A 13,308-nucleotide genomic window follows, 5' to 3' on the forward strand; every position below is an offset into this window, starting at 1 on the left:
TAGAAAAAGCACTTTGTGTGTGCCAGTGATACTGGCGAGGCAGCGCGTCTAATGGAGTTTGTTTGTTTTTTGCTTGCAGCCGACCCCCCCTGGCGTGCTGAACGGCGGCGTGATGCCTCCAGGGCCGGCTCCGCGCGGCGGCGGCGGCCTCGGGGACATGAACAACAACACGTCAGGTAGCGGCGGCGGCGCGGCGGCCAAGAGTCCTGCGGGATGTTCGTCGCTGCAGCTTCAGGGTGGCAGCTGAAGACGCGGCTGCCCATCGGCCTGCAGACAAGTATACGACAAGGACGCTCCTCATTCTCTGTGTAAATAGAGCTAGGACCAACTCGCGCAGTGCGGTTTTGTGTATGTGTAAATAAAAAGTAAAATGAGAGGCAAGTCGTGGCGAGCTAGGACGGACGCACTGGTCTCCGAAAAACACTGGACCGCCAGTATAAAGAAAGAGAGAAAATTCAATGTGTTTCGTACAATGATTCTCCTCGCTTCCTGCGCTGCTTTTTGGCTGCACTTGGAGGGCGGGTTGTTTTCAGATCAGTTGAAGGTTTGCTATGAGTAGACCTTTCTTTAAGTATAGAGATCGATTACAATAATACAAACGTATTATTAAAATGCTCTGTTGACATTTTGCATTTTTAATTTATTTAATAACATTCCAATTTCTTTTGAAGTATTGAGAGTTTAATTCAATCTGTTGATTTTAATTGTGTATTTTTTTAAGCTAATAATAATAAAGAATTTTTCAAATTTCTTTTCCGAATAATGAATTGCTTTATTATCCAGGAAATTGAAAATATAAATTGAATCATTAAGAATTAAATTTCTAAAGAGCTTTTTAAATTTAAATCTGTAAAACAAACCTTGATAGCCATGGCATTTTAGTAAATATATCTTTTAATTTATTTGACCGAATCTACCAGATTCCAAAATAATGTATACAATTAAAATATAAAATAAGCCATAATTATCAACCAACTCTAATTTTTGTGTTGAACGGATTGTGTTTGCAGGTTGTAATTAATTTTTTTTCGTCTTTCAAAAATCAATTTTGCTCATTAATTTACTAGTCCTCTGAATTTTTATTTTTTAACGCCCCCCTCCACAGCCAGGCTTGGCAGCCGACGGTTTTATGGCCAACGATAATTTAAAAAATGTGTACATATAATTCGCATTCACACACCCATAATACACAAAAAAAATGTAGAGCTATTTATCAGTATAGAGGCAACTGGTTCATCAGGCAGTCGACGCATAATAACTTGCTCATTAAGTGTCGTGTTTATACTTCAGCATCGTTGTTCATTGTGCGCAGCATTAACCCTTCCCCTACTGACGGCGAGGTAAATTTCACTGTGACGTACACGCCAATTTGCGTTTTTTGTCTCTCTCGCCATAGCCATATAATTTATAAATATGCAAAAAATCTCATACACACAATTTCACCGTTGTTGACATTCTTGTTTTGCTCTTGATTGTATAATTATCATATGCGGATCCATCAGTGGCGCAGTTTATAGGTTGAAAGAAAACACAAGAATTGTTAAAAAGAAAAATGCATTTTTTGATTATTTGTTACTAGACTGGTGAAAAAGTCTGTTTTCCCACAGGAAAGATGAGTTTGTAGGCTTTTGTAGGAATGGCAAACTCTTAACAAAATAGAGTCAAAATATTTTTGCATGAAACTTAAATATTTATTTCACTCGCACAAAACATGAATCAGAATGACTAAATTCACAAAGATCGTAAAATCATAATAATCTACACATGGAACTAAACTAAAAGATCACAAAGACTTTCACCAGTCTTTTTGTTACATGTTGTAATAAAAACTTTTGTAAAATTGTAGTGCAGTATTGATATAGCTGATGTTGATTAATGTGACGCCACTCTGGATCCAGCAAATATAAATAAAAAAAATCATGCACTGTTGCTTTGCAATAGAGAGGAAGACCACACGGCAAAGGACAGCAATTTGAACCTGTGATAGCTCCTTTTACTTACGTACAGTGGAAGAAAATCAATCATTTCATCAAATAAATGGATATATAAATAGACACAAGACTTGCCTTTTCATTCCGACCCACCCATGCAAACACACAAGTTTGAGTCACGCCGAGGGCAGTTAATGGCCCTACGTCGTCTCTCATTATTTTTGTTTCAATCTGTATTAGATCTCATAAGTCATGCATTAATGTGGAGGATTATTTAATGGAAAAAGCCACCCCCCTGGAGCTGGTCACATCCTGTAGCGTGGTAGATAGCATGACCACTGATTATACCCTAAACCCATCATCCAAAACCGACTTGAACGCCGGTTTGTATTTGCGACGACCCTTCCTAGCTTTCCTTGCGCAGCATCCCGGCCAGATCCATCCCCCGAGCTAAATTATGCAGTTTGGCACACGCACCAGGGCTACTTTTCTTATCTCGGTGCGTGTGTGTGTGTGTTTTTCGAATGAAACGTGCCGCAAAAAGCTAATGGACTGCCTGCCAAAGCGGAGGAAATGATGCCAGGGCCACTTTTGTCAGCACGAATTATCAATTTGGCGGCGGCGCCGACGTCGATGTTTGTTTGCGCGCTCGCCACAAGTATGGCGGAGGGAAATTTGCCTTTTTTATGGTGGTAATGAGCTTAAGATGAAGCGCAAGAACGGCCTTGTCAAATTGCAATATTTTATATTTTTAATGTTGAGGATTTTTTTGATTGCATGCATTTTTTAAAATGTTTACAATGTAATGATATTTTTTTTTAAATTACAATTTTAATGTTTTTTCTTAACATAGTTAATTACGTAGATTTTATTAGAAAAATTAATATTTTTATTTTAATATTTTTAATTAGAAAATAAATTGTTTATATAAGTAACTTTTGAATTTACTTTTGTTCAATGTTTTGTTAAAAATTTTAATATTAAATGCTGAAATTCATTATAATCATATGCTCAACAATTTGATTATAGGTGGTATCAATTTTAACAATTCCTCTTTTGGACTCAGTTATACGTTCTCTTATGCAAATTCGTTATTGAATTCATGGAATTCATATAAATTTATTAAATTAAAAAAAAAATTGGCATAGGTTAAAATAATCTCAGGATTGTTACGGTGTGTCTGCGCTAATTCAATTTAGTCTCGGCTTATGTATAATTATTTAAATAATGTAACAAACTAAGCTCAAATTAAAATTTTCACTCAACTGCAGTCACTTCATTTTTTATTTCTTTTCAAGTTAGGTTGGGATCACGTAAATATTAAATTTTGAGAAAAAAAATTTAATCATTGTATCATAGTGGAGAATTTTCTATCAAGTGAAATTATTGACAGCAAATAACGCCTAAATTCCTCTTATAAAAATTTGAAGCTAAAAACTTTCTCCAAAGTAATTTTTCGAAAAATATTAGCAATTTGTTTCAACTACATTAAGGGGGAGATTATCTATGTTGTAAAATTATCACAATATTTCCAATGCCTAGAAATTAGTGAAATAAAATCTGATTCATTTACTGGATTTTAAATTTTTTGTAACTTTAGTTCACGTAAATTAACAATGCATGTACAAGGTTTATAAAATTTACATTAAAAATTACAAAGTTCAAGACAGATGGAAAATATTAAAAACAATGTTTAAATTTATTTATCTACTTTCTGTATTTGACCGCTGGGACGGAAAAGTCAGTCATGGGAGCAAATTAGCCGTGGGGATGAGCGGAGTCACGATTAAATCATTATTCAAAATGCACAATCTGATGGCACGTGTGTGCGTTGGAAAAGGGGTGGGTTTTGGCGGCGTTACGTACGCACACGTCGGTGTGGCTCATCCTCCCTTTTTTTGCAGAGGGTTATCTGGTCTGCAGCTGAGTGCACTCAGTCAATACCGAATAAAAGAAAAAGCAAACTCTCGCGCGCGCATCACAAAGTACCACACACGAGCTGCGAATAAGACGCGCGTATTGGAATTTGTCTGCGGTTTAATGACGCGAAAATCCCCAGATAGGCGCAAACCAAACACGACTAATGCGACGCTACTTTTGCGCCCGCCGCCGCCGAATAAGGAAATGATTTCAATTCAAAAACTTTTCCACATTATGCCGGGCGAAAGTAGTGTGTTTTTTCGCAGAGAGAGAACGATCGCTTGAGTGTGTGAGCTTGTACAAAAGTTGCAGAAAGAGAGCTGTTCGAGCTTTTATCTTTAATAGCAATGGTGTGTAAATTGAAAACTTTTATATACGCGCCCGCGCCACTTCTCAAAGTGTACTTTTAAGGGGTTTAATATAAAAAAAGTTTAAGCAAATATTATACCAAACTCTTTCACGTGGAATATATTGTGTGAGCATACACAGAGTGAACCATGTTAAATGGATCCAACGCGGGCGGGTGGCTCTGCTGGGGCGGCGAAAAAGCCATTTTTGCATCAGAAAGGCCCTTTGCGATTTCTCCTGCTGCTTTTCAGTTTGCACAGGCTTTTTTCATACAAACGATCCTCTGGACACTTTAAACTTTATTATAAAATGAGATGCATACATTTGTGAAAATGTTGAAATCTGCAGGCTTTTTATTTGATTAAATGAACAGAGAGAATGCTGAAGATTTTGAAGATTTATTTGTAAATTTAAAATTTATTTACTGTCACACATGAGATCGCAAAAAAATAAAATGTAAATGAATTTAGGTAGAGCTTGGATAAAGAAAAAATTTTCTAATTAAAAATTGAATATGTTATGTCTCAAAAATAGAAGAAAAAAAAATAATTGAATGAAAAAATATTTATTAAATGAAATCTTTACACTAATAAGCACTTTCTTCCATCTTCAAAATAAAGCTAGAATATAAATGAAAAAAAAAATTATGTCTCAATGAACTTTCAATAATTGTGTGTCAAAATTTGCTCAAAGAAATAAAAAAAGGCTGCAAAAAGATGGCAAATTGGATAATTTAAAGTTTTATTGATTCACTTTCGAATGGAAAAGATCACACTTGAAGAGACTATCATTGAGAAAAATGTGGCGCATGTTCTAAAGATAAATGGTTTCTTTTTTTTACTATTGTCTAATAAGATTCTGATGGTGATAGTAAAAATTAAAAAATGAGATATATTTTCTTCAGACACGATATATTTTCTTTAAAAAACTATTTAATTTAAGAATTTTGCATTATGAAGTTATTTAATTTAGCCATGAAAGTGCTTGTTTGCGGCACCATATTTCTTCACAAGTTCCATTCTACTCACTATTTTCGAAAATGTCTTTTCCAAAACGCATTACAGGAGAGATGCGAATTTCGAGTGCACAAACACATACTTCTAGGGTCCTTCCTCTCTCAGAGGGGATTCAGCCATCGAAACTCTTTTGCGGGTGTGCAAGAAAGTGTATATCTGCAAGAGAGAGCGCGCACGAGAGAGAAGCGGTAAAAGAGTATATTTGTGTTAAAAACGGAAATGAGGCTCGCTTTCAACTTGCCATTAAGGGCAATATAAGGAAGTGGAGTGCGGAGGGTAAAAAGCAGCGCCGAAACCAACCAACATTCTGCCTCTCATTGTTGGCGCTCCTCTAATGGTCTGACGAAGATGTTTTTCTATTTGCGGTGATAGGTCTCAGGCCCTGATGATGATGACGACCGAGACGACGACGACCGGAGCGTGCCAAATGCCGAAAGGAAATAAAAGAGCTGAAAAAGGCACCAAGATTTTCACCACAGTGGGGTATTTAATAATATCCGTTTCATTCTCTTCGTCAATAAAGGCTTGAAAGGTTTTCAAAAAATTAATGGTCAACTAACCGACAGAATAGATATCTCTAATTATTGAAGAGCTTCATGGGTATTTTTTTTAAAGAAAAGTAATCAATTTATTGAATAATAAGACTTGTAATTAGCTATTTCAGCACAGGAAATGTTGGAGCCTATTATTATAGTTAACTTTTAATAATATTTAAAATAATGTTGTTTCACATACCTTAGCGACAGCAATTTCATTCAGATTAATCTGCATTTAGCAAGTTAATAATATTAAGTATCTTGATAATAACACATGAAATTTATAATTTTTTTTTTTTATCTGGTAAATTTTGTAGTAGCTTAATGCTGAATTTTGGTGAAAGAAAATGTGAAGCAAAAATTTATTAAATAAAATATTTATAATAATTGTACGTTGATTATAAGTTATACATTAAAAATAACTTTTTTAACTGTGAAAATTGTTAAAAAAATTATATTTAAATTATTTTTATAAATTATATTTAAATTTGAAAGCAAAGAGTAATATTGTTTAAATGCTACCAGTTCTTACTGTCATTTTCCATATAAATCAAAATTATTTGACCGCCGCAGCAGTAATCGATAGCTGGAAGTAATGAAATTAATTCACGCATCGCGTATTCCGGGCAGCGAGCACATGAGATGGAATTAATTTCGGTTCAATTCCACATTGAAAACGCGACTTTCCCACACAAACACAGGCCCTTCCCCCTGAATGAGAGCACGTCCATAGTTCTTCTAATGCCATCGAACACCCATCAAAAGTCATTTTTGTCGCGCGCTCTCGGTCGTGGGGAGAGCCGGACGGGCCGTGGCATCCCTCACCGACTTTTCACGCTCTCCCCACGTATCGATCGCGCGCCGGGGCCGTTTGCCACCACTTCTAATCAGATTAAAATTAAGCTTTAAATTTAACAAAAAAGAAGGAGCGATCCGTCGTGGTGGGGAGAAATTCATATTTGCATAAGTTGAGTCACGCAGGGTCTGCGATTCTCATTAATTCGGGTGCGCCTACCGTTTAACAATTATTGCATGCGATCCTTTTCTGTCCGTTGGTTGATATGCATTTTATTTTTGATCAGGCAACGGCTTTGTTTCTGGTTGTTAAAAGTGCTTTTAGAAAACGAGAGAGTATAATTAATTTTTAATTTTATTTTATGCAGTTGAGATGACAAAAATCCCATTTGTTAAAAGTAATTTACTATTTTCTTCACAATTTTAAGCAACGGAATGGATGTTATTCCAACCCATCAATATCCTTCTCTGTTATTGATTTTTTCAGTTCATATTATTCAATTAATAGTTATTAAAGTAAAAACACTAAATTTAAATTCACACGTCATAAAAAAAAGGAATGGAAAAAGCGGTTATCTTGCAAATTTTGTCATTCAAATAAAGCTGACAATTTTTTTTATTCCCTAGTTCTCAGAGAATTTTATTTACAATTTAAAATTTTTATATGAATGCAACATTAAATTTGTTCTTTATAAATGGCTTGTGATTATATATTAAATAAATCTTAAATAAATTTAAATAATTGGTGATCATTATCGATAGCAGAATTAAATATATTCAACGTTATATAAAATATTAAAATTATTTAGTAGGATAAATTCAATTAATGTTTTGTTGTTAATATATATCATATTAACATTAAATACATAAAATGAAATCGATTATAATTTTCTTATTTAATAGAAGATCGAATTTGTTAAAAAAATGCACCCTTTTAAAAATTGAGTGAAATCAACTTTAAGAAAAGAGGTGAGGAAAAGCAGAGCGAACAGCAATGGTCTGCAGACAACGCTGCTCAACGCGCAATAAATCAACTTAATTAAAAATATAATGGAGATCGCGCAGATTAAATTAATGAGATTTCGTTTAATTAAAATTTCTTTATAATTGCTCGAATGTGTTTCAGAATGGAAGATAATAAAGAAGAGATTAATTAAAACTCTCCTCTTCTCGCGCCGCGCGGATGAGAGAAAAGAAAACTCTTTACAAATAAGCACAACTTGCGAAGAGGAATTTTTGACAACAAAAATATATAAATAATCACAACGTGACACATTCATTTTTTTCCACCGCTTATTTTTATTCTTTTGCTGCTAGAAAAAAGCGGGAGGAGAGAGAGAGAACAGTGTCTTACGTCGCTCCTCGCCGCCAGTCTCGGAAATAACTGTCATCTATTTTGCAGATAAGATCGTAATTGAATAGAGGTTGACAGCAGATTTGCACTTGGTGGTTGTATAGCGAGCGAGAGCGAAACTGCCTTTTGTGCTGTGTGTATATGATGTGGCTTATAAAAGCAGACGATGAATCTCTCTCCCTGCGCTATTATGCTGCCGACTGTCCCACGCAAATGAGAATCGAGTTTGGAGTTTTGGGGAGGTGAGCCGCCGCCGCTCTGATCTGATATCGCCTTAATGGCCGTATAACAACGCCACTCGTGGTAACTGAATACACTAGATGCAGCTCTGAACAACGCGCACCCCGCTCTACCCCATTATTTCACCCCTTGTTGTGCAATTTCGCCAGTCGCTCGCCACCGCCGCACACGCTGATTTTATTATTAACTTTAGCCAACGCCAACCCATATTTGAATGTAAAACGACTAAATGTAGATAATTCCAAAATATATAAACGCTTAGTTTGAATTTTATTCTTCTTCTTCTTTATTGCTTATTATGAAAATTGTCAATGAAAAATGCCTAAAAAATAAATAATAATTTACTTGTGCATAACATAAAAAAGCTAACAGATCAAAATAATATAATAAAGTTAATGCAAATTAGCTTTATGATTTTGAATAGTTTATAATCTAATTATGCTGAAGATATAAAATAAATATTGAAGCAGAGTTTAACCTTATCTGTTCTGTACTAAAAAATGGTACAAATATGTGACTGGATTATTTGCCTTTTGCCTTTTTTATTTTAAAAATTTGATGCTTTAGCTATCAAAATCTTGAGTTTAATACAAACAGAAGAAAAGATGGTGATTTCATACACTGATAGTATTAGAAAAACAACTTGGGCAACATAGAATTAAAACCACAAATTATTTTAATTGTTTTTTGAGAATTTAAAACCGAAAGAAACCAATCTAAACGGGAAATAATTTAAATTAGTACTTTGAACTAAATCGCGTCTCGGAACCTAATTCCACGTAAATGGCGTTTAGTCAAAAGTACTAATTTAAATTATTTTAATTTTGTTCCTACTTCCTGCTTCTTCCAAACCTTTGTTATATCCCTAGTTTTTACTTAAAATTAGATGCAGCATTAAAGCATAATAATATTTACTTGCAGCTACCGTAATGAATTATCATTTCTAATTAAATTAGATTCTGATAACACACAATTTTATATTTTTACTTTATATTGCAAACCTCTCTTTGAAAATTAATTGATGGTATTTCTGGTTTACTTTAAAGATGAATTATATTTTTTGGACTATTTTTATTTATTTTTCTGGTTATTATTCCATAATTATAGTTCATACCCATTCATACCAATTACCAATTAAACAATTTTATATTACTCAAAGTCAGTATAGTATTTTCAAGGTACTGTTGTTTATTATATAATAACTTTGGTCGTAAATCTTGATTAAATTTAAAACAAAAAATCCAAACCACACAATAACTTCCAACTTATAAAACTTTGATTTAGCCTTTATGGTTTTAAGATTTCGATTTATTATTTTTAACTTCATGGCAGAGCAATCGTATGCTTCCTATAAAAAATGACATTCAATTTAAACTTTGAAAATCGACCAAGTCGAAAAGCAATTTTATTTGCGTAGGCAATTTGCATGGCAGTTGTGCACAGCGGGTGGCCTAACCAGTCGCGGCGGCAGGCAAATCGGCACCAGTAAAGGAGAAAAGGGAGCAGAACGCAATTTGTTTAAGGAATAAGGGGCAATTAAAAGTTGCGGGCGAGCAGCGCTCTGTATGAGTAATTAGGGAAATTAATAAAATGCGCACGATTACACGGAAAGTTTCACGGCGGCGGCGGCGGAGGAAAGAGACAGAAAGAGAATAAAACTCGTTCAAGTTAGTCTGCGAGGCAAAAGTTTATAAAAGACATTAAACATCACGAGCTTTGCTGCGTTTAACTTTATTATTGCATTAAAAGCGGACCGAATTAAAATTCAGTTTACGTAGCCATCAGTAAATCTTATCACAATATTTTAGTTCGCCAAAGAAACACAGAGAGTGGGAAAAGACTTAATACGGTTCTACTTCTTTCTTTCTTTCGTTTTCCCTCTTTTTATAACACACAACACATTTAATCCACGGCTGCTACATTTCTGGCGATTGCGGAGAAAAGTCGGTGGAGCGTGGCAAATCACAGTAATGGCCCATTATACACCAGTGGCGAAAGATATTCCCCCGCTCTCGCAGCCAGGACCTGCTCAAATATACATCACGGGCCATTTTAATGCAAATCCGCGAATGTAATTCCAAGAGAGCTCTTGCCTGCTTGCCTCAGCTGATACGGCAGACGCGTGCGGAGAACGCCAAAAAGGCAAAATGAATACAAGTTCCTACGAGTGTCAATTCTTTTTCTATCAGTAAAAAAGTTACAATACAAGCCCAAGCACTAAATTACCAAAATATTCTTAATTCGTAGCATTCTGCAAATTATAGATCAGCGTAAAAATATTTAACTGAATTCTAATTATTATTTTAAAGGTTTTTCAGTTAATTTTTCTGTTTGAATTTATGTATGTGAGCGACGAAGTCAACAGTCGGCGACGTTCAAAAACACCGACATCACATTTGTGTTCAATTTATATGTTCTTTCAAGCAAAGTTGTTTGCATTTTTGATTGACGCATGGTTGGTTCTCTTGAATTTTTATATTTTTGAGAATCGTTTCACCAGAATCATTACAGTGTACGGAGGATAAGAATTTATGGCGAAAAATGCAGCATGATTTGCACTACTTAATTTGACAACATCAGAAGCAGAACTTTGAAGAAATTGGCACTCGAGGAGTTTATCACGAAAGTGATGAGATCGGACATTTGTTTATTTATAATATATTTATTTATTTATTATTATTATATTTTTTCATAAAATCTTCAGCTAAAAAAAGTTTTTTGTGTAAAAATAATAATGAAAGAAAATTAATCTTCAAATTTAAAACATGCATACCCACTGTATATGATGTACACAATTTTGTTCATTTCAATGTTTCTTTTTATAATTTTTAAAATTCCATTGAAAATTTTAAATATTTAAATAAAAAAAATTTCGCATTGTGTATGTCTACTATTTAATTAAATATAACTCCAAACATTTGTCACTCGGCTCTTGTGGATGAACAAAACAAGGCAATAATTCTAATTTGCGTGAGTGAACGGCACCTTCGGGTGTCGTTTCGCGTCTTGCGTCATTGGCAAGTATTATTGCTGCATCTCTGGCTGGCGCACAATTATGAGGCTGCCGAGACAAAAGGGCCGAGCAATAAAACTCCTCCTCTCCAAAAGCACAAGATTTTGCCGAGTTTGTGACTTTCTTGCGCTTTTCTTTTGCTCCACCAGGGCTAATTTCCCCGTCCATAATTATCCCCGATTACGACTCTATCAAAGTTTTGCCTCAGCGAGAAATAATGATAATCTGGCTGGCGGCGCCAACTCGTATAATCTTACAAGGCGTAGCGACATAATGCGTCCCACGACGCTCGTTTCGCCGGCTTATCTGGCTCTGGGCCCGCCGCTGATTGCCTCATCTCGGACAATTGCCTGTTTAGAGCCGTGCTAACCAAAAGCAAGCGCCGTTTGCCCACTGGATTACCAGCGGCCTCTTTTATCCGAGGCGCCACCAGCTCGCCACCGCCGACGCTTTATCGCCGCGCGCCACCAAATTGTTAAACGCCCGTTTTAATTTGCAATTTTAATTTAATTCGCTATCGGTTTAAACTCGCTCCACACTGCTTTGTTAGATACAATCTGCTGGTTGCTCTTTGTAAACTCTTTTATTCGTTTGATACTTACAATTAGCAAATTGTTATTTTGTAGTTTTCAATTTTTTTTATTTAAAACTTAAAAGGAATTTTTATTTTTATTAAAACACTACTTTAGTAAAATAAGTAGTTGATGTGTTTTTCTTCTGTTTCGGCACATTGATGTATCATTTTATTTTTGTGTAGGTCAAAGGTCACTAAATTTGAAATTTGATTTCAACGTCGATGCCGCAAATAGGCGCCGCACATTGGTGCAGCACGAGCGCAAGCTTTAAAAAATAAAAAAAAAGATTCAAATTTTTTCTCGTAAAATGTATATTTCATAAATTTAGAAACTTATTATTAGTTTTAGTATTAAATTTCTTATAAAAAATATAGAAATATGAATAAAAATTGTTTGAATTTATTTAATTTTTTAACAAATTCCGTTGCAAATCGGCGCCGCAAATCGGCGCCGCAAATTTATTATTGATTTATTATAAATAATCCCGTTTTAATTTAATGATTACATGTTAAAATTATTAAATTATTATTAAATGTTAAAATTTAACAAAATTTCAAATTTCATAGCTATTTATTATAATTAGTCAATATTATTGAGATTTATATAATTGGAATCTTGAATATTTAAAAAAGGATTAACTTTGAAACCTATCATAAATGTTTCTCTTCACAAGAATCGAAAGTTAACAAAACTTTTAATCCAACTGGACTTTTATCAAATAAATTGTGCCTTTTTAACTATATCTCTGTAAGCTTTAATTCACAAACTATACCATCAACTTCCTATACATTTAATAGAGATAAGCTTAAAAACAGAATCTTCAAAAGCTACGAAGAATATGCCAATTCATATTTTTACAGCTTCACAGCTTCACTGGCGTACGCACTTGCAAAAGTGTGCCACTGTTGGACTCGAGTGACTTTTAGTTAAGCCTTTTTGCTCGCTCACAAAGACCACTTAAGCGGAGAGAGTGTATCTTGTTTGACTTGCCAGAAATAAAGCATCAATGTCTTCAACTTTATCTCGACGGCTAAAAAGGAGAAGCTTTCTTTCTTTCTTTCTTTCGAGTGTGTCGCTGGCAGTTGCCGAGAGCGGCCGGTTTTGTTGTGTGTTTGCTCTGCTCGGACGAGAAAGCGAGTCCGGCAAACTTTGGCCGAGCGAATCATAAAGAATATTTTTCTTGTTTCGTGGCGCTCGCTCGCAAATGTTAAGTGCAAAGTTGCTTGCCTCCGACAGAATGACGAGTGAAATAAAAGGCCCGCTTAGATTTATTGCCCAAGTTCGCGGCGGCCGCCGCACCCCTCGGCGTCCCTCCCGCCAAAAGCATGCCCCACGATCGCCGCCGTGTAATTGAATTTTTCAGCCAGTTAAATAAAAGTGTAATCAGGAGTAGCGAGATCGAAAAAATCAAATCACTCTCCGCCGAGAATGATGGAGAGGAGTTGGCCAAGCCGAAAAAGGCCAACTTCCTTCCTTTCCTTTGCAGTTCGCTCCGTTTTTATTCGACGCGGGTATAATTGTATTGTTGGTATATGAGTGACAGGCAGAAATAAATATTATTGCGGCCACGTGTGTTTTCA

At 35.1% G+C, this 13,308-nt stretch overlaps 1 protein-coding gene across 5 annotated transcripts in view; it reads left to right on the forward strand.

Annotated features, from left to right (window-relative positions):
* Positions 1-2,040, forward strand: part of LOC132205091 (LIM domain only protein 3-like) — a 51,455-nt gene extending 49,415 nt beyond the window's left edge. For 4 of the 5 annotated variants that reach the window (XM_059633955.1, XM_059633953.1, XM_059633954.1 and 1 more), the window contains exon 6: positions 80-2,040. In XM_059633955.1, the coding sequence (XP_059489938.1) occupies positions 80-247 (168 nt within the window). In that variant the 3' untranslated portion in view covers positions 248-2,040. The remainder of the gene's footprint in view (positions 1-79) is intronic. The other variant, XM_059633957.1, reaches the window with a different exon arrangement.
* Positions 2,041-13,308: the final 11,268 nt, after the last annotated feature.

This window comes from Neocloeon triangulifer, unplaced genomic scaffold (genome assembly GCF_031216515.1).
Source record: "Neocloeon triangulifer isolate White Clay Creek 2 clone unplaced genomic scaffold, ASM3121651v1 ptg000002l, whole genome shotgun sequence".
In the NCBI taxonomy this organism is placed as follows: Eukaryota; Metazoa; Arthropoda; class Insecta; order Ephemeroptera; family Baetidae; genus Neocloeon; species Neocloeon triangulifer.